This window comes from Rhynchophorus ferrugineus, unplaced genomic scaffold, assembly GCF_030347505.1.
Source record: "Rhynchophorus ferrugineus isolate W39M unplaced genomic scaffold, kcgeb_rfMv2 rfM3, whole genome shotgun sequence".
Lineage (NCBI taxonomy): Eukaryota > Metazoa > Arthropoda > Insecta > Coleoptera > Curculionidae > Rhynchophorus > Rhynchophorus ferrugineus.
The window spans coordinates 36,985,419-37,012,894 of record NW_027472582.1 but is presented as its reverse complement, the minus strand read 5'-3'; the positions used below and the strand labels follow the sequence as shown (position 1 = coordinate 37,012,894).

The 27,476-nt window shown below is 30.6% G+C and overlaps 1 protein-coding gene across 6 annotated transcripts in view; it reads left to right on the top strand.

Moving 5' to 3' along the window:
* Positions 1-27,047, top strand: part of Rph (Rabphilin) — a 132,269-nt gene extending 105,222 nt beyond the window's left edge. For 3 of the 6 annotated variants that reach the window (XM_076399881.1, XM_076399885.1, XM_076399883.1), the window contains 7 exons: positions 2,173-2,309; positions 2,363-2,478; positions 15,437-15,669; positions 17,152-17,317; positions 22,649-22,866; positions 22,952-23,160; positions 26,441-27,044. In XM_076399881.1, coding sequence (XP_076255996.1) covers positions 2,173-2,309; positions 2,363-2,478; positions 15,437-15,669; positions 17,152-17,317; positions 22,649-22,866; positions 22,952-23,160; positions 26,441-26,532 — 1,171 coding nt within the window. In that variant the 3' untranslated portion in view covers positions 26,533-27,044. Of the gene's footprint in view, positions 1-2,172; positions 2,310-2,362; positions 2,479-15,436; positions 15,670-17,151; positions 17,318-22,648; positions 22,867-22,951; positions 23,161-26,440 lie in introns of all 6 variants that reach the window. The other 3 variants (XM_076399886.1, XM_076399887.1, XM_076399882.1) reach the window with 2 other exon arrangements.
* The last annotated feature ends 429 nt before the right edge of the window (positions 27,048-27,476 follow it).

Here is a 27,476-nt window from a genome sequence, read left to right as displayed (position 1 = left end):
CCTGGCCAGCCGACTGTTGCGTTTTCCCGCACTTTGGAGCGGGTTCATCGTGGGCAGTCTACTCGGATGACTGTCGATTGGTTTTCGGAGTGAAGTTTCGGAGTTTATGGAGCCATTTTTCATCAATTGTTACATATAGACCCAAAAACTCGGGTTTATTACGCTTGATTAATTATTTTCAAACACTGCTCCGTATGATTAACTCATCGTTGTTTTTGGTCAAAAGTGAGCTCGCGCGGTACCCACTTTGCACAGAGCTTTCTCATGCACAAATGTTCGTGAGTGATACGTTCAGTTGATATCTTGAAAGTATCTGCTATCTCATTTAATTTTAATTTATGGTTATTAAAAAACATTTTGTGGATTTTTTAAATATTTTTGTCGGTAACAAGCTCTTTTGGGCGTCCTCTGCGTTCACCGTCTTCGGTGCTCATTTCACCACGTTTAAATTTAGTATATCAATCCTTGATGGTTGATTTTCTTGGGGCAGTGTCCGGAAACTCGGTATCAAGTTTTTGCTTCAACTGTATTTTTTCCTTTCAAGAAGCAATATTCTATTAACACGCGAAATTCCCTTTTATCCATTTTTTTCACAATAACAAAAGTTGCTTCACTCAAAATGCTATAACTCACAAACTGATGATCAGATAGCTGTCAAATCTATATACGCATCTATTGAGGGTTAGCGCTATCTAAAAAACATGGATTTAGTTCTAGTAGCGCTATCTATGGGTCAGTCCGGAGATTTCAGTTAACGTCTTAGCTTCTGATAATGTGTCAAAAATGCATTTAAAACTATATATGTAGCTTACCATACATTTAAAACTATATATGTTAGCCTAATATTCTTATTAATTAATCATATTATTATTTTTGTATTGTTTGAGCTCGGCACCAAGTGTGATCTTCAAAGTGATCAGTTAATAGCAGTTAATATAATATTGTAAATAGGTTTAAGTAGGTATTGAGCTAAATTATGTGTATATACCAGAGTCAAAAAATATATAAGAAATTCACTAAAAAGTAAAAATAGTAAAATTTAGACTTTTAACACAGAAAAAACATTTTAAGATAAAATATGCACGTAATTATCGTTGTAATAACTAAATAAAAATCAGTTTGAAGATGGTACCGAGCCCAGTTATATTAAATTAGATTTGCTTTGTGCCTAATTTAATTGTGTGTTCATGATATAAAATTATATTATTTTTTATTATTTTTTATATTTTACTTTTTGGTGAGTTCCTTATTTATACTTTGAAGTCGGTTCAATTTTTTTTGTAAAAATATTTTATTTTTCTCTATTTGTTGTTAGCAATAAAATATGCACTAATTTTATTAAGTATTACAATGGATAGTCCAAGAAAAAGTACAGCTCATATGAGGAAAAATAGGCATAAAGAAACAATGATTAAAAATAAGGAATGTTTCAAGCTCTGGGGCCCGCTACTTAGTCTAGGTGATTTGACAAATGTTCCAATAAAACTAGAAAAAAAAATTGCTGCCCTGTTAAGATTCGAACCCATGACATTCACATGTGAACTTGTTCTATCATAACGTTCTACCATGAACATTCTAACTATTACGCCATAGAGACAGGTGCCTTCTATGTTTCTACGACTTCTCATATGATATGATTATTGCTTAAAATGTAAACTGAACGGCTCTTGCACTGAACGATTTTTGATCTTCTGTTACATCAGTTCAGTAGTAACATTGTACCCAAATATCTGATATCTAAATAAAAAAATATGGGAAAACTTATTACGTGCCTTTGAAATTAGAGGGTTTCCATCGATTTCCTCCCCTTCCCCACATCGCTTCCTGACTTGTTTCCAATAGGGACACCTCGAAAGTAAACTTTTTCGAATATAAAAATAATATCGAAAATCGGTCCCTAATTGACGGGGAAATCGGCCAACATAGTTTAAAAAAATATACAGTCGAACATAGGACTTACTACTTTTTTGAAGTCGGTTAACTATTATACAAATATATATTTATCTCTAAGTGATTTTAAAATATTCTGTTTTATATTCGACGGATCTGTTGCTGTTTAAAATTAGCATATTTAAAATTTATCATTGTTAATGTTAATTCAGATATAATAATTCAAAACAGCTTTGCTTAGGATATGTTTAATTGAGTTTAATATTACAAAATTGTTTTCAGTAGACAACAAAGTTGTAGTGATTCTCAAATATCCAAAGAGTTAGAACCTTTAAGAAACTACATGAGCTCGATGAATTTAATGAGTGAGGCTAAAGTTTGGGAAGAATCGTCTTCTGCTGATAATAAAGGGGATGCAGGTAAAGCATGGATATAATCTATTTAATATATAGGGTAAATGTTATTTTTTCAGATAGTTTAGATGCATTACGACGAGAATCAATGGCATCTAAATCCGCTACAGAATGGAACTGGAGTGATACGAAAAGTTTGGAAGAAAAACTTTCTCCTAGTAGCTGTAGTGTAAAGGTAAGGAGGGCTTGCCGGTTTACTACTAATATACTTTTTCCTCACGGTTATGTTCAATAAATTCTGCTGCGAGCACTAAACCTTTATCGCGACATAATTCTTCTCAAAAGGCATTTTAAATTTAGATTTATTCCTGTAAATAGTCAAATCTAAATCATATTAATTTATTGTTCCGTTTAATTATTTCTTGAAAATTAATTAATCGGTTACGCTTTCGTTTTCGGCTGAGGAAAATCATTTTGTACTATTTCGTGTTATTTAAAGGGAATTTATTCATATACATTTCAAACACTAAACAATGATATTTTTGTCGTTTTAATCGATGACCTTTTGCCTCTTTTCTGGTAAATTTAATGATATAATAGTTAAGTCATTTTCAATATTATTTATTAATTGAAAGAAGAACAGAATTATTAGGGATTTATATAATAAATAATAAATAAATAAAGAAAACCTAACGAGCCCTATGTTATCAACAGTGTTATTTATCTCGATATTGCTTTAATTACACTTTAGATATAATTGACAGTACCTAAAATAATAAATACTTAAAGTAGAATGGTGTTATTGCTGGAAATAAATTATCTATGTATAAACTATACTGGCTGATTCCCACCCTGCAAGATTTAGCCATATTCTTCTACCTTGGAACGAAAATACACGACTTATTTTTACCGATGTAAAAACCACATTGGGAACCCTGATACCATTGAAGCACGATAGAATGTATTATAACCCTAATTAATAACCAATTATAACGCAAAATTATCAAAACAACTAAGTCACGCGCAGATTTGGAGTATTTTAGCTCGCATCTAAAATGTGAAATTTTCAAACATCTATTGTTCTATTAAATCGGTTTTGTTATTTTATATGTAACTATACAACTCCCATTCCGGGTATAGTAAATATGTAGAATTGTTATAAAGCAGTTTTTCGAATTTTAGTCATCTAGCATATTCTATGGTTAAGTCTTCACATTCCTATTAATTTATTGAGTATGGCCGTGAAGATTTAACAGGTCAATTGAAAGATCCCCGGCCTGACACATAGATAGCGCAACCAGAATTAAATCCGTATGTTTTTTAGTTAGCCCTATCCCTTAGAAGATGCGTTTATAAATTTGACAGCTGCCCGATCATTAGGTTGAGAATTATAGCATTTTGTGTGAAGCAACTTCTTTTATTGTGAAAAAAATGGATAAAAAGGAATTCCACTTGTTGATAAAATATTGCTTTTTGTGGGGAATAAATACAGTTGAAGCAAAAACTTGGCTTGATACCGAGTTTCCGGAGACTGCCCCAGGAAAATCAACAATCAAGCATTGGTGTGCTAAGTTTAAACGGGGTGAAATGAGCACCGAAGACGGTGAACGCAACGAACACCCAAAAGAGGTTGTTACCGAAGAAAACATTTAAAAAATCCACAAAATGATTTTGAATGACCGTAAATTGAAATTTAATGAAATAGCAGACACTAAAGATATCAACTGAAGGTGTACATAATATCATCTACAAATATTTGGATATGAGAGCGCTCTGTGCAAATGGATGCCGCGCGAGCTCACTATTGACCAAAAATAACGACAATTTGATGATTCGGAGCAGTGTTTGAAGATGATCAAGCGTAATAAACTAGATTTTTTGCGTCGATATGTCACAATGTATGAAACATGGCTCCATCATAGACTACACACGATGAACCCACTCCAAACATGGGAAAACGCGACAGGGGGTTGGCAAGGTTATGGAGTCTATAATTTGGGATGCGCATGGAATAATTGTCATTGACAACCTTGAAAAAGGAAGGACTATCAACAGCGACTATTACATAGCGTTATTTAACGCTTGATAGACGAAATCGCCGAAAATGGCTGAATTTAAAAAAAGAAAGTGGTGCTTCACTAAGACGATGCACCGTACCGCGAGTCAGTGAAAACCATGACAAAAATCCATAAATTGGTCTTGGAGTTGCTCCTCATCCACCGTATTCTCCAGATCTGGCCTCAGCTACTATTTCTTGTTCTCAGGACAGGTGATTGCCGAAACTGAGGCCTATTTTGAAGAATAGGGCAAATCGTACCACAAAAATGGCATCGAATAGTTGGAGGGTCCCTATAATCAGTGTATCACCATTGAAGGGAATTTTGTTGAATAAAAAAAACTAATGTTGCTAAAAAATATGTTTTACTATGGTAGACCGGAGACTGTTAAATTGACCTGTTAATTTAGTTCGAACACTAAATTTGTTGTACAAAAAACACTAATTTGTTTTATCAGTAATCGATGAAATGAACAAATTATAGTAAATAATAACAGAGAATGTAATATATAGTTACTTATACAACACTATTTGGTAGGGTATTTGTTAAGTTATTGTAAACCAATATTAACTTCATAATCCTTAGTAGTATTATGGGCAATCATGTACATTTATTAAGAATTTTTGAGAAATGGGTGGTGATACTGTTACAGACAAGATTGTATAAGTTTGAAGTATGAAAAGCGCATAAATGGTACTAGATGAAAAGTATTGTTAATAGAGATAAGAATTCAGATATACAAGAGCACAGGGATGGTGTGAATATGCATCATTGAATATATCGGTGTTGTTACTTTGATAGTGAAATAGAGCATATGTGGCATACACTTTGTGTTGTTTGTTTCGTTTTCATTATTGTTTTAGGTATCTTAATTAAAAGCTTTTATTTATCTTAAGTTATATTGTGAAGTAGAAAATCATATTAATACATTCGAGCAACATAATATGTATCTATTGATACAAGTTTGTTTTTATTTTCAGTTATATTTTTCAACTTTCAATTCCACTATTGTTCTAAAATATTAATAAATGTAATCGTGTATGATGAATTATTTTTCAAATAGAAGCAATATCGTTAAATTTACTTTTCATCAAAATACGAGCCATTGTGTGTGTGTTTTAATGTTAATTAGTGTTTTACATCAAGTCATCACACATAACCAAACTAAATTGAAATTTTATTCATTTTATTCATATGCTCCTTTTTTTCACTCCTCTGTTGTCTGTTCATTTATATCTAAAAAATCGCCTTTAATTAAACCATTTTTAAAACTTGTTCATACGGTTTAACTATTTCCATACATATTTGTTATAGAAAAAGGAACATACGTACATACAGAAAAAACTTAGTTATCTGAACATAAAAAAATATTTCAATGCACCGTTGTAAATATTTAAATTTGTAGTTGGGAATTTATAAGTTCCCCGTTTTAATATCGATTAGGAAAAATATATTTATAAATACCTCCATCGTGGAAAACCACTAATCGCCGAAAGGCAACTTATTAAAATAATTCCCTGAAATTCCATGTTTTATAAAGCTGGATTTTCCTTTATCGTTCTAAATCCGAAACATAAATAAACAAAAAAAATTTGTAATTTGTTTTAAATTTTATTATAATGTATTATACCTATTGATATATTTTATATTGTATAAATATAATATACATAAAATGTATTTTAATTGATATTATATAACTACTAAGGGAACAATATAAGCCACATAGGGGCCTGCCTGGCTGGTCGTTTATTTTTTAATTAGATACTTGTATATGTTATGATTTATATTTATTATATAAAACGACATTTATTCATAGAAATTGAAAAATATCGTCTATCATTTCCTACACATTTTAATTATACCTCTGGTAACATGGAAAGACTGATTGTTAAACTGATGTTGGTTGGCAGCGAACCAATCATTGTCCCTTTTTCGCACTTCCTTATCATTTCCAAACAGTTTGCCAGCTAAGCCTTGCTACATTAATATGGTAATCACTGATAATCGAAATCAGAAAACACTGTGTTTGACCGGTGCTCTAGTGAGGTCTGGTGAGTGAGGCAGAACTTCCCATTCGAACTGTAAAAGTGTATCTTTCACAACACCTACGGGAAACTAAGCGTTGTCATGTAGGAGGATTTTTTGCGAATTCAATTGGGTTTAACACATCGTAATGCCACCATATATCCGAGCGAGATCTTATGGTCGTAAATATTCCGGTTCTGTGTCGTTGTAATTTCCATCGCTGGTCATAGCGTGTCACAAAAAATTGTTTGACTGTTTTTGCCTAGCAAATAATAAAATAGAAAGGTTAAAATGGTATTTGCAGTCTAAAGTAGCAATCTCTGTGAAATTCATATAAATATATGTAGAATATAATCTGGAAACAGATGGTTTTTCATTCAATTTGTCTTAAAACTCATTGTCTTCGAAATGTTTCGGTCCTACTCTTTAGCCAATCTGTTACTTGATATGAAAATCGCCACTTTTTATCTTTGAAACGAGAACTGACAACTAGGATATAATAAAAGATCAGCATCGGCATACATTTCTAAGGGTATTTGAAGAGATTACTGCTTAATTATATTTGTTAAATTATATTCCTTAAAATCAATCTCAAAAATGCATAACTGAGTCATAACTGACTATCCATTTTCTTGTTTAATATCCATGAAATGACAAAATCATTATGATACTTTAAAAACTTTTTTTTCCTGTGAACTCAAAATATATAAAATTATTTCACTTTATTAACCAAATATATTTGACGACTCAATTAAATGTGAATTCCATACCTCACATTTTTACTGATCTAAAGCCCACAGATACAGTTGGCATAAAACAATATTTTGATTCGTTTCTCCACCTAAATTTCGAAGTTTTCCCTTCAAACTTTCATTAGTAATTTTCGTAAACTTTGTTTCGTGCTGTAATGACTTTTCTGTACGAAAAAAGCAAACACATAAAAAGCTGTTTACCAACCTTAATCAAAAGGTTTTGCCTTGTGAAAAAATTAATAGACAACCTTTTACAATTATCAAAGTATTATAAAATTGTATAAGCATCAATAAGCTTCAGAATACATCAAATACATTAGAATATTACTAAAATTTGGTAATATCATGCTTTATCTACAGATAATAAAAAAGTACTCTTGTGTTCTGTCCTATTAAGATAAGAAAAAATAAACGTTATGTACTACTATAATTGGTAAACATTTATAAAACACTCATCATTTATTATTAAAAAATACGTATTTACTGATAAAGAAATGATAACATAAACATAGTTTTGCAATATACATAGATAACTCTAAGTAGTACACAAGAGCTACTGATCAAATATAAAGCAAATATGGAATATGAGTAAAGAAAATTTTAATAATTATAAAATATAGGAAATACAAAATATTGTTGATAGAAAATTTATTTTCGTATTTCCGTTCTGTACAACTGAATCCGTTTAGGACAATCCTCTTATTGTTGTGATGGTCGCGAATTCGAATACTATTCGAAGTAATTATAACAGGGCAATTGAAAAGTACCCGACCTGCCATAGAAAATCAAAAAATTAAAAATATTTTTTTTTTGAAAAATTAGTTTTTTTTATTCAACATAACTCTTTTCAAGATACACTGATTATAGCGACCCTCCAACTTTTCGATAACATTTTTGTAGTACGATTTGTCCCTTGCTTCAAAATAGGCCTCAGTTTTGGCGATCACCTCTTCATTCTACTAAATTTTTTTCCCAGCGAACATTCTTTTGAGATCTGAGAACAGGAAATAGTCGCTGGGGGTCAGATCTGGAGATGCCGGTGGACGAGGAAGTAATTCGAAGCCCAATTCATGGAGTTTTGCCATCGTATTCACTCACTTGTGACACACATTGTCTTGGTGAAGCAGCACTTTCTTTTTCTTCAAATGCGTCCGATTTTTGGCGATTTCATCCATCAAACGGTCGAATAACGCTATGTAATGTCGCTCTTGATGGTCCTTCCTTTTTCAAGGCCGTCAATGAAAACTATTCCATGCACATCCCAAAATACAGACGCCATGACCTTGCCAGTCGACTGTTGCCTTTTCCCACGCTTTGGAGCGGTTTCATCATGTGCAGTCCACTCGGATGACTGTTGATTGGACTTCGGAGTGAAATGATGGAGCCATGTTTCATCCATTGTCACATATTGATGAAAAAACTCGGGTTTATTATGCTTTTTCATCTTCAAACACTGTTCCGAATCATCAACTCATCGTTGTATTTGTTTAAAAGTGAGCACACGCGGTACCCACTTTGCACATAGCTTTCTCATACCCAAATATTCGTGAATGATATGATGTACACGCTCAGTTCATATCTTTAGAATATCTGCTATTTTTTTAATTTTATTCAATTACAATTTATGATCACTACTCATTTCACCACGTCTAAACTTAGCAACATATCCTTGATAGTTAATTTTCTGAGTCAGTGTCCGGAAACTCGGCATCAAGCCAAGTTTTGCTTAAACTGTATTTTTCCCTTCAAAAATCAATCTTTTATGAAAACGCGACATTGCTTTTAATCCATTTTTTTTTCACAATAACAAAAGTTGCTTCACTCAAAATGCTATAATTCACATGTTAATGATCCGGTAGCTGACAAATTTATACACGCATGTTTTGAGGGTTATATGAGGGTGGTAACTAAAAACATATGGCTTTAACTAACTCTCCATAAATGAAGACTGCAAAAATCTATAAGTAAAACCATCCTAGTCTGGCCACTAGCCAGTTTGGGGAAAACCGTATGTCTTCTGCGAGGATCTCTAAGTTGATCGCTTTCCAGTGAGTAGGCTTGTTAGGTAGAATCGTGTTTTCGACTCCATGTTATACCCTAGTTGGAAAAAAATACTTCGATATACCTCTAAAATGTTGTTATAACTGAATAATTTATTTAGTGCGTTTTAAATTAATAATTAAGGATACACAAAAAGCTATATACAACATTTCATTTGTTGAAAAGTATCTATATTCTGGGACAAATATTTTGATCCATAATTTATTACATTCATGTTTTTTTATTTAAAAAAGGCGTTAGTATGTTTAGTCGAGTTGTCAATTTGTTGACATTTAGGAAAAAAATCGATATTTTCTAAGTTATGCTACATTGTTAAGAACTAATGTCATTAATCCCCGTAAAAATAAAAATGAATCTGATGAAAATCTGCCAAAATAAAAACTTTAAACTAGTTAACCGGCTAGTATTTACAATTAGACTGTCATTCAATTATGTTAATTATCTATAGTCTATCCAAAGTAGAAGTGAACTCACGTCATCCAGATTTATGATGTTAAATTTTACGCATTTTATTTTATTTTAGCTTCGACATATGACAAAATTCTAATATAAATAAAATAATGAAATAAAACTGTTATAAAATATAAATTACTTTAACATTATACTACGTCTAATACACATCTTATCGAATGACTAAAACTGCAATTAATTAAACAGCCACAATAGATTGTAGCTTAGAGTTATTTCTTTCCTTTTACACTAACTTTTTTCTAAACCACCTATGGTAACCAGTGGACACTTAGTCCACCAGACACTTAGTTAATTAATAATTGTACATTCAAGTAATGTAATTTTTTCATTACAGAATTCATCTTTCTATTAGTTCTTGTTTCCTTCCTTGCTATGTTTTCTTGCCAATTCATTCTGATATCACTGTATTTCTCCTTAGTTTCTTCTGTGACTACTTAAGCATTTTCTATATCTGCAAAACACTTAGTAATCATTATCTCCTCATACATTTAAAAAAAATGCCCATATATATCATGAACAATTAAACATGTCTATGCATATAAATCTTGTACGCTCCACAATACGATTTTCTACAATTATGCAATATTAATTAAATACTCACCTTTAGTTATTTCGCCCTTATCACCCCGTCTTGATATTGTCAGCATTAAATCATAATTCCAGATACAGAAACGTTTATTCACTCACTATCATATTCTGAGCGTCTCTTCTTCTATTCAAGCTAATAACCAGGCTGTTAATTTCCAATATAACTGTGTGACTGATGTTCTTCTAAACCGAAGGGTGATATTGTAGAGTATATTTCTTTCTACATATCCAAACAGTTCTTGCCAGTATATATTTTTGTAGAAGAAGATGTTACATTCTGCGGCCAAATTATTCAGCCAACTGATCTACTCTGTAACTTCTTTTTCAGGCCTATTTCTGAAAAATATATTTATTTTATATTTACGTAATTTGTCTATCTATCAAGTCATAATTTGAAATACTCCACTCTTTAACATCGCACCTTCAAAACTTAATTTATGTTATGTAATCCAATCCTTAATTACAGCCTTTGCCGACAATTTATTGGGATCTTTTTGCTGGATTCCTGTCTCCAGCATGAAGAACAATGTTAATCAAATGTTATTCTAATTTTTACCCTTTTCTATCAACTTGTTCTTCTTTATATCTTTTTATTAGCGTATTGTGTTCCACTTTAAAATACTGCACTGTACACTAGATAAATTATATGCCTTAATTATATGCATATGCCCTAAGTTTTCTCTAAATACTTTCTGTACTAACAGTAATCCCAGAAATAATAGTATTAAATTACTTTTGTACTAAAAGCAACTACTCACCCTTTTATATATTTCATAAATTTAGTTTTGAACAGAGAGCTACATTAACATATGTAGATATTTTATTTTCGGTGAATCCAAAATTATATTATTTTTCTTTAATTTGGGAGATTTTGGTTACAGTGACCATACTAATATTCAGTGCAGCTGCGACACTATAAAAATATTTCCAATAAAACCCTCGCAGCTTAACACTTAAAATTATTAATACTTATCTCTCTAACGCATTTTACTGGTAAAAATGGTCCCCTATTACTTTGTGTCTGTTCAAAGTTAGTGATCTACGACGAGAGAAAACGCAATCTGTTTCCGACTCACCGTTTATTAGGCCTCGGCATTTTCAACCACAATTATTAAAAAATTAAGCAACGTTTTGAAATTTATCAAAATAAACAAAGCTCCAATACTATGTTTTCCGGCTTATGATCTCTTATAACTAACGTTTTGAAGAATTTTCAGACATTTGACAACCAAATAATTTTTGCTGTCTGATTCGGTTACAGAAACTTATCAGACAGCATTGTATCTCCTTTTAACTGGAATAAAATGAGAAGAAAAATTTCACCTGGTATTCAAACGAATATACAAACTGCAATAGGCAGTACATTATAAATCTTGATGACGTAACTTTACTGCTACTTTGGATAGACCATATATTTCTTCAATAAAGGTCTGAAAAGGGTCGTAAGGAACGGTTGATCAACTCATATTAATTCGTAATCAAAATAAATTGATAAAACATATCAATAAATATATACCACCATAAATTAAAATGCACCTAACCATTGTTTAAACTTTTAAAAGATAAAATGCACTTATTTTTATAACTACCAATATAATTTATTGTATATTTTCGGATGAAATCATTAGACGAAACTAAAACTATTTGAAGCTATAACGGACTTGAGGCATGTCGCAATTTACGTCTTACAATAGCGGCTTACAAAATACCCAGAAAGTATTATCCCAGATGTTGAACAGGTGTGGGGTGCCAGCGTCCAGTAAACGATAATGAACATGTGGCAACCTCGAGATGCTGATCTGGGATATTATTGAATGGTTCTTTAGATCATTCAGTCACTAACCATCATACAGGTCAGACCTTCATCGACTACCCAAGCATCTCTTAAAGCTGCAAAGCTCCTGTTCATATGTTGTATATTCCATTTTTATATCATCAAATATAACAGTCACATAATGTAACCATAACTGTTTGATTTTATTTTACCTTCATTCAACGAGCCATATAATATCCATAAAAAATTATCCTGTGTGATTATAAAGCTCTGATCTCCAGTTCTTGATAGTACTGGAAATATTGTTTTTAAAAATGTTCAATTTATAAATTTACACTCTTAAGCTCTATTCCATATCATCACCATCAATTTATAGCCGGCGCCAATACACTGCTGTTAGTGCCGTAAAAGTTTGAATATTCTTCACTAAATATTTCCGAAGTTGGGCTATCGGCAGCAGCTGCTCTGGCCTCAGACATCACTGATTGAGAATGTTTTGATTTCGATATTTGATTCGATCTTCGAGATCGTTTTCGATAAGTTTGATCCATGTTTTTTGGAAATAAAACAGATATGTTTTATATAACTAAAACATATAACCAAACCATTGTAAAATGGGTGTCTGATTATATTTTTGTGCACTGATTGTCGCATCTTAAACGAATGTCTTTATCTCTAACGCCATGAACGAGACATTAAAAAGAGATCAAGCTCATAGATTAATATTATTTGTCTCGCAGCCATACAAAATTTTGACAAGATAAGCGTTCTGTAACTCCTTGTACTTCATGTAACTATTTCGTTTAACCAAAGACCACAGAATTGAAAAGCTCATTTTCAAAGGAATATAGAAAGGAAACAAACATAAAAATGATTTACACCTCTGCCACTATCATTGCCTAACTCTGGTGCGGCGTGTTATTGAAAAAATGGTATCATTCACGTATTGCTGAAAGAATATAGAGAAGCGCGGGTGAATTGTTGATTGGTCTCTGCTCCGAAAAAAAACTCAAACCCTAACACACACTAACATTTTTTAATTAGATTTTTTTTGCTAGTGTTGCTATATTAACTAATCTTATATTAACTATATTAACTAGTCTTGCTAATAACTATATTTTTTAAATTACAATATCATATGATGGTGTACATTAATTTGCCATTAAAAAAGTAAGAGTAGTTATTAAACAGTATTAGACAGAGAATAATTAAAAGGCTATGGTAAACTTCTCTAATCTAACTTCTCTGTCCCAATTTTATGTCCAAATGTTTTTTTCACTGTATGTCCTCATAATACAATATGCTATATGCTTATTTATATATCTATTTTAAATCTTCATGTTTTAGTCCATTACATTTCACCAAAGAAACACATTTATAAACAACAATGTATCAGCCTTTTTTGGAAAATTAATTTGCTTATATCCTTAAATATATACTTCGGCACTTAAACTAGTACCTTAAACTGTAACATTGTCAAGGTATCACTAATTTTCGCCTCGCTGATTAAAATATACATTTTCATGGTTTTTACTATTTATATTTCCTATCTGAATTCGTGAATTCGCAAATGATACTAACGTTTGTATTGTTTCATTTTACTTTAGTTGAACTCAAACTATATATTTGGCATACTATGCACTTATCGGCATAAAATTTAACTGTGCCAAATCTATGCACAATCGTTCGTATGTGCAATATTCTAAAGGGACTTAAGCTGGTTGCTCGCCGTATTAATATTTAAATTACAATTTTGTTTGCATATAAATAAAGTACAATTGCTTTAAACTAGATTTATACAATTATTTATAAACCTAGTTAAAAATATAAAACTTATCGGACGAAACACCTAATGTGACTAAAGAACTTTCATTTCAAAGAAAAATAGAGAAGCTCAATAGCAAACTGTAACATAACAGATAACATATATTGACTACAGTAATCGACTCTTGCAATTAAAGGACAGTCATTTTAAATTATATTAAAATATGTTAGAAATTAAACAAAGGTTTCAATATTCAGTACAGAAAATTTAATGTTTAAACATGCTGGTGGCAAAAATATGATTTGTGGGAAATTCTCTAGCTGGACTGCAAAAATGCAATGTATTATCTATATTTAATGTTTTAGCGAATATAATAACATAAGCTGAAGACAATTTATCTTTTGTTTGGCCGAAATTAAAAACAAAAATTAGCATGACATATTATAAGAATGTATTCGTTACTTACATTCTTGTATCTACAAGAAAACTTAAGCGAAAATGAAAATAGCCATTCACAATATTTGAAAATTCCTTCATTTATGAACAACAGTGTATATAAAATTATTGTTATAAGTTTAGTTCTTATTGTAATATAATCTAAATTGCGTCGGTGTAATATGGTCGAAGTAGGAGGTCGAAACAAACGACGTCGGTACAGAAACAATGTGCACTGGGTTGTTATATCGGTTTATAGGATGATGTCAGCGGCTACTATGGCACTGGAAGATTAAACAGGAGAAAAATAAGTAATTCGCCTAAATGGAATAAATAAAAAAAAGAAGAAAACAAAATTAATTTAGTTGCACTTGAAGTTGAGACAGACAAAAAATTGCTTTTAGAATGTTACGGAAGTATGTATAAATAAAAATTTTAGTAATATTTTTGCTATTTGATGACCTTACTACGTGGGCTCCGAATTATAAAATTTGGCCAATGATTATTTCCGATTAATAGCAGTGTTTACCTTTAGCAATTATTGAAATTTTCCAACTAGCGAGAGACCCACGTGCTTCTTCTGATTGATTAAAATTCAAGGGCGATCAAATACGTGGAAAACTGTGAACACTTTAGTAGTATTATAATATGAAACGTGGCTTCTTGGATGGAAAACTACATTCCTATCTAACTGCTGATTCTAGAATTTGAATATTGTATCTTCATCTATATTCTCAAACGGATCATTTTATGAATTTATATTTTTAACGAACGCTTTAATTTGTTTTGTTTTCCTGTAGAAACTTTTGCCATTTTGAAATAATCAACCTTTTGACAATATGTCGATAGAAATCCAAAATTTTTCATCAGTCGTATTTTATCAGGTCATAGGTGTAATGCGCAGTTTAGTCGCAGGAGTAACCTATATGATATTTCAATTAGGAAAATTCAATTCCATATAGGAAAATAAAGTGACCCAAGTCTGATATATATATATATATATATATATATATATATATATATATATATATATATATATAAATATATATATATATATATATATATATATATATATATATATATATATATATATATATAATATAATATATAATATATATATATATATATATATATATATAATATAATATAATATAAAATATATATATATATATAATATAATATAATATTATATATATATATTTTTATAAAGATTTTGTTTACTGTAGAGTATGCGAATATGCATTTATATATGTATTTATTTTCAGAGTTCTGGTGAAAGCAGTGATACAAGGCAACCTATCGATACCTCCATGGGTATTATAGAACTATCATTAAATTACGATCAGTTATCCAATATACTACATTGTACGGTCTATAGAGCCAAGAATCTCATACCGATGGACATCGGAGGCTTATCTGATCCATTCTGCAAGCTTAACATATTACCTAATACCAAGGTTTCCACACGTCTAAGGACAAAAACTGTTCATAAAACACGGTAAGTCTTTTCTGAAGTATATTATAATAATGTTATGATAATAATTCTATTTTATTATTTTACTAAAATGAAACTAATTTAAATAAATGTCATAAAACTCTATTTAAACTTTATTTACATGGGTTTAACTACTAATTTTCCAATTACAATATTGTATTATTAAGTTTTAATTATCATCTTCTGGTTACCATAAAATGTGATTGAGTCGTTGACTAAATATTTTACATTACTATAAGTAATTCATTAGTTCTATATTCTGCTGTTCATAAAAGGCATGCAATCCTAAAATTTGGAAATTAGGTGAATTGGTATTATCAGAATAAAATATTGTGTTATAGTAATAAAACTCTGGACATATTAAGTCAACATACTTGATAATATACGTTTCTCTAGAAACTGCGTATATTTTTTTCTAAAACGTTCAAATATCATATTAATTAATGTTAAAGTTATATCAGAAAGAAGTATATATCTATGTGTGGAGTATACAACTGTCATAGAAATAAAGACATATAGCTGAGTAGCAATCAAAACGCCGTACTGTTTCCCCATTACTATATATTTTCTTCATATTTTCTTAAGTCTTAGTTGAACTATTAATTATAAGAGTTAGTTTACCGCGATATGTGCACTTTTATTTTGTTACTATGACATAACTATACAACTTTTTGAAACCTATTATTTTTAAATAAATTCATATAAGAATCATATTAACTTATTCATTATTTAAGTCACTTTATATTAACACTTCTAGCATCATTTGATCAAATAATATGCAAAACATCTGCATGACTTTGCCAAAGATCAAAAGTAACCATTTCGTTTAGTTAGAAGAATAACTCGATTAATTAAGATCTCGATTAAAGTAATTTAATAAAGTTGCCATGCACATAATATTTACTTTTTAATAAACTCATGAGCCACTAATTGTTTCAAAATCCATTCAAAATTTATTAAAAAAAGGTAGTCCTTACACAAACCTGATAGCTTATAGGAAGCAATGCAAACAACGATTCACCTGACCACACCACCTTCAAGTGTCTAGGTTTTATGATTAATTAGGTTTTATTTATGCTGTCATTACTGTAAATACTGTCGCTCGTGATATGTTAAGCAATTTAGCTACTTTCGTCACAGACCGAGCACCAATGATTTGGCCCCTTTCAAAGTCTGAAAGATCAAATGTTTCATCGATCGCTTGTTTTAACTATAGCAAAAGAAAGCGTATAATGTACTGAAATAAAACCTACAATAATTTTACACCGAAATAGTGTTGCCAAATTGCAATAAAATATACTATATCATGGTATTCATATTATTCTCTATCTTTTGTATGTATAATCTATTAACAAGTACGCCTTCACTGATATATACGTTATTACACAAGAACAGCAAAAAATAGGTTTTTATTAATCGGTATTATACAGCATAACATCTCATAGTTAAATTACAATTTTTAAAAAAAAATATGTCAATTTATAGGAATCCAGAATATAACGAGAACCTAACATTTTACGATATTACTGAAGAGGATTTAGCGAAAAAGTCGTTACACGTGTTAGTTGTGGATGATGATCGATATGGACACGATTATATGGGAGAAGTAAGAATAAAGCTAGCAAAACTAAGAGTGCAAAACACAGTTTATGTAAGTAATGTGCTAAGAACAAATCATTATAGTCAGAGAAATGTTTCTATATCTTTTACTGCATAAGATATTTTGCTTAATTGCGAATAAATATAATAAATTACACAATGTATATAAGATATACGAGGGTCACTATTTATATTTCGGGAATTGACAACACTGTTGTCATGTAAGTCCATCTGACGGTTACATCGTAAAGTTTAACATTTTTGACGATATACGTTCTCAGAACATTTTGTGGCACGGATGCTATTTATTTATTTTATATTTAGTTAAAAGTTTCGTCTCGGCAAAAAAAGGAACTGAATCGTAAACATTTTCGTACGATGATTTTTTACGATTGCGACGAATTTCGTGGATTATCATAACAAGAGTATATCAATCAACTTAATTTGACTTTTGCCGATGAAGCTCCATTAAAAACCACCGTCTATCACTGGTTTAGTGAATTCAATCGTGGTCGTAGTTCGCTTTCCGACGAGTTTTGTGAAGGTCGTCTAAAATCAGCTGTTGTACCAGAAATTGTGAGATTGAGGCATCTCTAATCATTAGTTATATGAATATATATGCTATATTTCATGAACACTTCAAAGTTATCACACGCGAAATTTATCTTCACGTTCGATACCACACAATTTGACAATCGCTCAAAAAATTTCGTGTCGTTTGGTGCAAAGAAATGCTTAAAAAACTAAATCGCGGTGCCTCGAAAGACGCTTATAAAATCGTGACAGGTGACGAATCATTGAGATATTCATATGAGCCCGAAAGTAAGCAGTAGTCGACTGTATGGGTGTTCCAACATGAACCAAATCCAACAAAAGTTCTTCGTGCAAGAAGAACTTCAAAAGAAAATGGTGTAATGTTTCTTCAGGAATCTTGGCCATGTTGCAAGAGTGCCTCCAGATGATCGTAGGACAGTAAATTCTGATTGGCACACAACCATTTGTTTGCCAGAAGTATTCGGTGAAATAAGGAAAACAAACTAGAGACGCCCGATTGTTCTTCACCATGACAATGCGAGCTCTTAAACAAGAGACTATTTGAGCACTCAAAACATCGAATTGATGGATCATCCGCCGTACAGCCCTGATTTGGCACCCAATGACTTCTTTTTGATCCCATCCGTGAAGAATAAGCTGCATGATCAACGATTTTCATCGCCCGAAAGAGCGCTCAAAAATCATCTTTTGAAGATACCTCATTCGGAATGAAACAAATGCTTTAAAAATTGGTTTAATTATATGCAAAAGTATATCGACCATCGTGGCGAGTACTTTGAAAAAAAAATATTCGCAGATTAACCATTTGTTGTTTTTCCTATTCCCGAAATATAAATAGTCATCCTCGTATTATTTGGCTATAAATTACATAATACATAATTTGAATAAAATATTTTTATAAATGTACTACTTTCAGTTTTACATTCGCCGTGAAACATTGTATTCCCCATTCATTAGAGTGTAAACTTTCCCGCCCTAAGTATTTTTGTAGAATGCGGTAAATACATCAAAGACCGATTTTAACCTCTTAAAAGATTTAAATTCGAATTTATAAAAGTATTTTTAAGCGTGTTGTAAAGTTTGCATAACTTTGTTAAAACAAGAGGCTTTTTTACTTGAAAAGCAAGCAACTATATCATATTCTAACCTTTAATATATTTAATAAAGTAAATATGGTATAATCCCTGCAAATTGGAAATTATTCTGCATAAAATATTCGCATATTTCTATGTACAATCCTGGATTATACCATAGTAACTTAATTAATATTACTGGCATAATAGCTATTGCCAGCGTTTTAACTTAATCATTTCTACCGCATATTTTCAACTTAATTATATTGTTGAAACCAACTTTTACCATGAAGAATATGAATTTGTGTTGAGGTTATCGATTGTTCAAATCTAATCTGATTGAAGTATCTGTTATAGATAAGATATAATTTTGCATTCTCCATAATTGATCTCAGATAAGATAAATAATATATCATGATGTATATTTGAAACAACTACAAGGAAATTAGCCACATTCAGTTAATAATAAGATCGGTTGTCAATTTTATCATAGACAATTGGAGAGATTACGTCAATCAATTGAAACAAAACTGTCCTACTTAAATAATAAGTAATATTTAATGACATAAATATAATACAAGGTATGTGCAACTCCCATGGTAAGTAGAGGGTTAAAGTTTTGCTTAGTTCAATCATTGACGGCGCTGACAACGTGAATTTAATTGGTTAGTTGAAAATAGTTATGTAGAAACCTGTAAGGAAAATACTTTGCTTTGATTGGTCTGCCATTTCAGCCGTGAGTATTTAAATGTAAATCAAATTTAATTTTTAAAATTAATTTATTAAAATAAAATCTTATACAAATATACATACGTGTAAATAATATAAATATATATAAACAAAAAGCAAAAAAAAATTATGAACTCTATTCTAGGCAAAATTAAAATATCTATAATTCTTCTATAAGGTCTTCCTATATTTGTTTAATGCCATCAATTTTATGGGATCTATTAGAGTTCTAAATTATCTTGATATTTGAAGGTAGACTTTAAATCCTTCCCTGTTGATATTGTATTAACTTCATTAAACCAAAAATACAATCACACCTCATAATAACTTTAGAATTTGGTCTTGAAAATCATTATGGATTGGATAGTTGAAACACTAAAAAGTTATGTTTTTTAAAGATATTTAGATTTTAGAGTATTTATTCTGTGGAACTACTTAATATAGAATGTAGACAAATATTGCATGTTGTCTCGTTTTCAGAAGTTTTGTTAAATAGACTGAAATAAGACAAAAATACAATATTAGACTCTTGTTTTTCTCAGAGTAAAGTTCTCTGGAGCTGAAAATATAGATTCAACTGGTGATTTAACAACCTCAAGTGGTACTAGATCTTCCGTTAAAAAAGAATATGTTACCTAACATGTTCATCTTCTTTATAATTTTCTCTGAGAGAATGATGTGAAAATATAGAAGTGATGATGTGCCCTTTAAAAGATTCCTCGGACATACTAGGTGAATGATGCTGTTTTTACCTCCATGAAAGCTAATAGATCCAACAAAATTCTTTAAATTTGTTAAACAAATGTAGTTATTTGAAAATTTAGACAAAATAGATTTCTTTAGGGTAATAAATTCCCTAAAAGTAGCAATTAAATGTTTCATTGATGAAACCGTAACAAATATTTTCTTCAAGGCAACCAAATTTAAATATACAATACCTATTGTATAAAATCATTGAACACTGATTGTTCTAAAAATTTAAAGTATTACCAATATTTTAGGGATATTTTACAATTAAAAGTAGTATTTATTACTACTAATTATGCAGTTATATTAATTATTACCTTCTTGTAAGACTTCTTTATCTAGAGACATCACACTGACAGCACACGAACAACTTGGTAGATTAATTGAATTTTATTACTACTAACATCTTCATAAGTAGGTTTTGATTTTCTGTAAACAAACAATATATAAACAGACATGTAGTAGATAGGTAATTTTATATGTACCTGATAAAAACAATGTTGGATATGCATTTACCCTAATACCTGTTCGTGAAGGAAGGGTAATTCTAAATTTTTCACTTAAATGTCCGTGACAGACACAATGACGTTGATATATTTGCAATGTGGTTTATCCAGGTAACTTACAACTATTTACTTGATCAACACATTTTTGGAAAGGAGCGAGATCATTCTATGGGAAACGATGTCTAATTTCCGTAGTAGAATTTTAACCCATTACACTACATCTTTTACTACACTGACGCATTGTCATCAATTGTTATATTATTACTCCATAATAATTAATGTAAAACAGAAAATATGCACCACATAAAACGAAAATTTCTTGATCTAAACAAAAACCAAAACCTACAAACAACAAACTTAAAAATGGACACCCATAAAAAATGACTGACTTCACACAATTTGATCGACCAATCACGTTCATGTTTCTGGCGGCACCAGGAATTTAAACTAGCCAATCACAATTTACTATCGCAGCGCTACCGTTGATTGAACTAAACAAAGCATTTCTCCAATGTTGCCTATACCGTGAAATTTCTATTTTTTCTATGATATAATACCTAATGACACATCTGTCGTATGAGCGGTCGAAAGACGTTAAAAGCTTCATTTAAACTGTTGGATTATTTCGACATACTACTAACATTTGCTGTTATATCTGCAAAACCCTCTCAACGGTTTTCAGCTATTTCTAAGGTAAGAACAGGAGAATTTAATTATTTTTATCAAAAACGATGAAATACTTTCGGTAACAGTCGAATATATTTGATTAAAATAAATTCATGATCACATTCTAAGAGAGCCAACTGAATTTCAATAAAGTGAAATAACGCTACGATTTTTTTCTCTGCTTGAGTGTTTGAGATCGAGCTTGAGCATAGATATAAAAGTATCTAATATGTCATTAACAGCTTAACGTTATAACTACGCACATTTTGTGATCAAAGAACAATTTCCATATTAAAAAGAGTGATATCAAAACTCTATCGAGGAATAAGTCTCGCACCAAAAGCCGGGAATAATTTAAGCAATTGGGACTATAAAGAACTCGTCAAGAAAAAACCCTGAAGGGTTGGCTGAATTTAAACCAAATTGGGGTTATGTGATAAATTTGTCGCATTCCGCCGGCTTATAGAGGTAGTTCATATATGTGGAAAGCATGCAATTATCGTTTTTGTTGATTCTCGTTTTTCGATCAAGCTAGAAGCAGCTGTTGCATATTTTATATGGTGCGAAAGAATTTTGACCAACATCTATAAATTTCAAGTCATTCTAATGCGATTAATATAGCAAAAAGTATAAATTTACCACAATTTATCAAGTAAAGGAGATGAGTCATTGACTTATTCCTTCGGAATGAAGTCGAATTATGTTAAGGTGTGAAAATCGGCGCATACTTGAGGAACAAGTTCAGAAAATCAAAGTAAAAGCTGATCGAATTTTTCAGTCTCTCATAACATGTAACAAGATCAATAGAGAGCTATATCAAAAAATTTTGGTAGCATTTTATTAGGTATGCTTAGTACGATCTTAATTATGAATTAATTTAATAGTACATTTCTTTTCTACTTGGATTAATGCATACGCAAGACGAGTGTGAGATAAATACATCAATATGTATTCCTCAATTATAAAATTATAATAATTTAAGCTGTAATTTACACTAAAGGTATACAATTCATTTAAGTTCGTATAGTTTGGTTCCGTTATTAAAAATAGGTTTTAACTTAATGATTTGTTTTGCAGAAATAAGCTACTTTTTATTTTATTTTTCAGTTAACAGTACCATTAGAGAATTTACGGCCTGAGCAGAAAGGACCATTGCCTGCTCCAGAACTAAACCAGTGGTTTGATTTTGATCTTTGGTCAAGGGGTCAAATATTACTTTCTTTATGTTATTCCACAAAAAAGAGGGCTCTCTTAGTAACAGTAGTAAGGTGTGCCAATCTTTTACCTATGGACAATAATGGTTACTCAGATCCATTTGTTAAACTGTATGTATATAAATAAATAATAACATATTTATAAATATGTATTTTGAGAAATTACTGTTAATACATTTAATTATTTTTGTTGCAGACAACTGAAACCAGATCCCTATCATCGTAAACACAAGACATCAGTTAAATGGAAAAATTTGAATCCAGTGTTTAACGAAGAATTTGCGTTTGAAACTAGACCGACAGAATTATATATGCAAAGCTTGTATATAACAGTTTACGATAAGGATTATGGAAAGAGCAATGACTATTTGGGAGGTTTAATTTTGGGAGGATCTGGTTCTAAAGGTATATTCACTAAGCTCTATTGACAGATGTAACAAGATAACACTTTAATTTCCAAAGTATTATTCTTAAAGTGTCTAGGGGTACTAACTCAGAGCATGTTCATGCGCTTTGTACGTGCTTTGCGTTCAATCTTTAAACAATATCACAAAAGGATTATTCTTGTTGTAAAATAAAATTGTCAAATTAATCAAATTATGAAGATTAAAATAGCAAGAAAGAATAAATAACAAATTAATTGAAAAGTCCCCGGCCTGACATATAGATGGCCCTAACCATAAAAAAATGCGTGTAGAAATTTGACAGTTGTCGGAAATTTTTTTGTGATTTACAGCATTTTGAGTGAAGCAACTTCCGTTATTGTGAAAAAAATGGATAAAAAGGAAATTCGCATGTTGATAAAATATTGATTTTTAAAGAGAAAAAATATAGTTGAAGCAAAAATTTGGCTTGATGCCGAGTTTCTGGACACTGCCCCAAGAGAATCAACCATCAAGGATTGGTATACTAAGTTTAGACCGGGTGAAATGAGCACCGAAGACGGTGAACGCAGTTGACGCCCAAAAGGGGTTGTTACCGACGAAAACATTTATAAAATGCACAAAATGATTTTTAATGACGGTAAATTAAAATTAAGTGAGACAGCATATAGTCTAAAGATATCAACTGAACGTATTACTCACGAATATTTGTGTATGAGAAAGCTCTGTGTAAAGTGGGTACCGCGCGAGCTCACTTTTGACCATGATGATTCGGAGCAATATTTGAAGATGATCAAGCGTAATAAACCCGAACTTTGCATACATATGTGACAATGGATGAAACAAGGCTTCATCATTTCCAATTAAGTCGTCGAAGTCCAATCAAGAGACATCCGAGTGGACTGCACACTATGAACCCGCTACAAAACGTGGATAAACGCAACAGTCGGCTGCCAAGGTTATGGCGAATGCATTTTGGGGTGCGCATGGAATCATTTCCATTGACTACTTTGAAAAAGTAGGAACTATCAACAGCAACTATTATATAGCGTTATTGGACCGTTTGAAGGAAGAAATCGCCGAAAAACGGCCGCATTTGAAGAGGTGCTGCTTCACCAAGACAAGCAACCATGTCAAAAGTCAGTGAAAACGATGGCAAAATATCCATGAATTGGGCTTCGAACTGCTTTATCATCTACCGTATACTCCAGATATGGCCCCCAGTGACTTGGCTGAATAGCTGCTACATAACTTTTCATGCAAGCACCTAAATATTTGTTGATATGATAAATATTTTGTCGCATATTTTCAAATTTAAACTATTGAATAACTAAACAAATATGTATGATAATTTTAATTTTAAATAAAACTCGTATTAACATTGATTAATTTTAATAAAACCAAAAGCTGATAGGTGCGGTAGATGAGTTATAAGCTTTATGCTGTGGTTCTATGCTATCTGGTAGATAAATAATAATCTAATATAACTAATGTTAAAATAAAACAATAATAATCCAATATATATTGAATTATGTTCTAAAGATATCTAAATTTTAAGTGTGTTTTTTCTAATTCAACTAATAAATAATTAAATAAAAATGATATCACCCAACAGCATTTAATCCTGATTTACTTCTAAGACCCTACATAAAAATTTGACAAAATATTTAAAAAAACGTAGAGTAATAATTTTCTCATATAACATATGTAAATTAGGGTATTTCTCATTCAAGTTTTTCTCAAATGATTGATTTTATTGTGATAGTTATACCGGGTTAACATTTTATACTAAGTTATTGAATAAATTTCTAAATTTTGTTTGTTAACTAGGGAAATATTTTTTTAAGTTAAAGTTTTCCTCATTTGAAGATGCCTTTGAAGTCAGATATCTGTATTAACTAGTATTTAATAAAACCACTTAACGAAATTATTTCTTTACTACGTCAAATATAATTACGACTTCAAAATGGAGATTCCAGATATTATAAGATTTATGCTCCAGTGTTAATGTTAGATAATCTAATATCCTAATCGATAAATAATAATATAATGTAACTAGTACTAAAATTAAACAACAATAATTCATATTACATTCATTTATGTTCTAAAATTATCTACATTTTTATTGTATTTTTCTAATTCAAGTACTGAATAATAAACTAAAAAATAATAATCACTTCCCAACAGGACGTAATCCGGATTTACTTCCTTACCTTCCTTTAGACCTTACATATAAAATTTGACAAATTACTTAAGAAAAACATAGAATAATAATTTTCTCATATTACATATGTAAATTAGACTAGAGAAAATGTATTTTTTTAAGTAAAGTTCACTTGACCCTTGAAATCAGATATTTTTAAAAACAGCCATTATTACAGTAGACTTATTTCTTTACTACGTCAAAAATAACTACCATTTCAAAATGGAGATTTCAGAAGATCATTTTCATGATATTTTTTTTACTGAGATATAAAAATTCGTTCCGGATATATTGTGGGTAAAGTTGAGCCTCATCAGCCAACGATTACAGGAGATAATGGAATTCTTACAAATGTGTACCAAAAAAACTCGATAATTGGGTTTCGAATGAAGTAACTGTGTCAGACTTAATTGACGTAGTTTGAATTTGTGCACGATAGTGACATTCACGCACCATAATAATAATAATAATAATATGCCTAATAAATTATTGTTGAAGTCCGGCAAAATTTTGCAAAGAGTTGGAAAACCCACATTAGCGCCAATAAATGCTATACTAATAATGTTATACTAGAGGGACTAGCTCATCTAGAGCACTTCAAGCCTGGCTAAACCATTGAAACCAAATCAGCTAATATTAATCGCTATGAAAAGCGTTGCCTTTCCACCTGTATCAATGGTCGATCATAAACACATTTAGTAACACTTGAAAGATTGGCTGGCAAGTTTTAAATCATACATTATTATTCTGTCCCAATTTTATCTTATAATGTATTAATTTTTCATCAAGAAATTTTAGAAATGTAGCAATTAAAAAGTTCAACGATTAAAAGGGCATATATATCACTGCTAACTAAGAAAGTAAAGTTGAAAAACATGCCAAAAACGAAATTACTCTTTCCCTAATCCAGTATTAATTCTAGCCTTAACGTTAGTAGACTGTAGAGAAACACGTCCAAGTCTATTTTGACAAAACTCGCTTTCTATTTGTATTTTGTTATATGAGAATAATCTTATTTTATCTATTAATTTTCGATAAAAAAGCTTTTACATAAGCATGGTATGCTCGATAATTTAATGATAATTAATTCTTGTTTTAGGCCAAAGGCTCAAACACTGGTTAGATATGATCCGGTACCCCGATCACCGCCATGAGCAGTGGCATAACCTAACTGAAGACGTACTAGATTAAACAGTATTTTTGCCAAAAACTGCAAATGATGAGCTTGATGTTACTGTGTTGTGAACACTTATATAAATGCTAAAATGCTCTTATACAGTATTATATTACAGAAACAGATATTTATGGAAATTGCAATGTGTATATTAAACCATATCTGTATATTAACATTTTTTTACAATATATTTTTATAAACAATAGCTTACGATATAAAGGATTATAGTCAAGAAATTATAACAGTTCTATGCTTTTTATGGTTTCGTTGTAATAACATTTTCTTTATTACTTTTAATTTAAATGAATACTGTTAATTGTAATTAAGTGTCACTAAGATTTGTTATTTCCGCAATTCGTATTTTATGTTTTAAATTATATAACAATCTTTTATTGTGTGCACTATTTGTTAACTCTTTCTATTGATGTAGCAGAATAATTTAAAGAAAAAATTAATGTTGCTTCTTGAATGTTTTAATGATAAGGGATATGTAAACTTTTGTTAATAATAAAAAAGATAATTTAAAAAAGCTGTTTATAATTTTTCTTATTTATAAGCCAAAATTGATGATGAGCCAATAAAAAGCATTTTATTCTTAGCAACAAATGCTTTAAATGATATATGATAGCATTGGGAACTATCGACTCGAAACAGTCGACAGTCACAAAACAGTGGAAACAGTCGATAATCAAAAAATTTGCAACCGAAAATAGTCATTACTAGTATTTCTGTCAAATGCACGGTTCGGCAGTTTTGTTAAATTCGTAATGTCAGACGAAGATAGAATTGCTTGGAGCAGTTAATTTTAACAGATAAATTGTAAAGTCCCCGTAAGCTCTACTAGAAGTATATCCATATGTTTTTAGATAGCCCTAACCATCAAAATGTGAGTGTATAAATATGACAGCTGTTCGATCATTAGTTTGTGAATTATAGCATTTTTAGTGAAGCAATTTTTTAG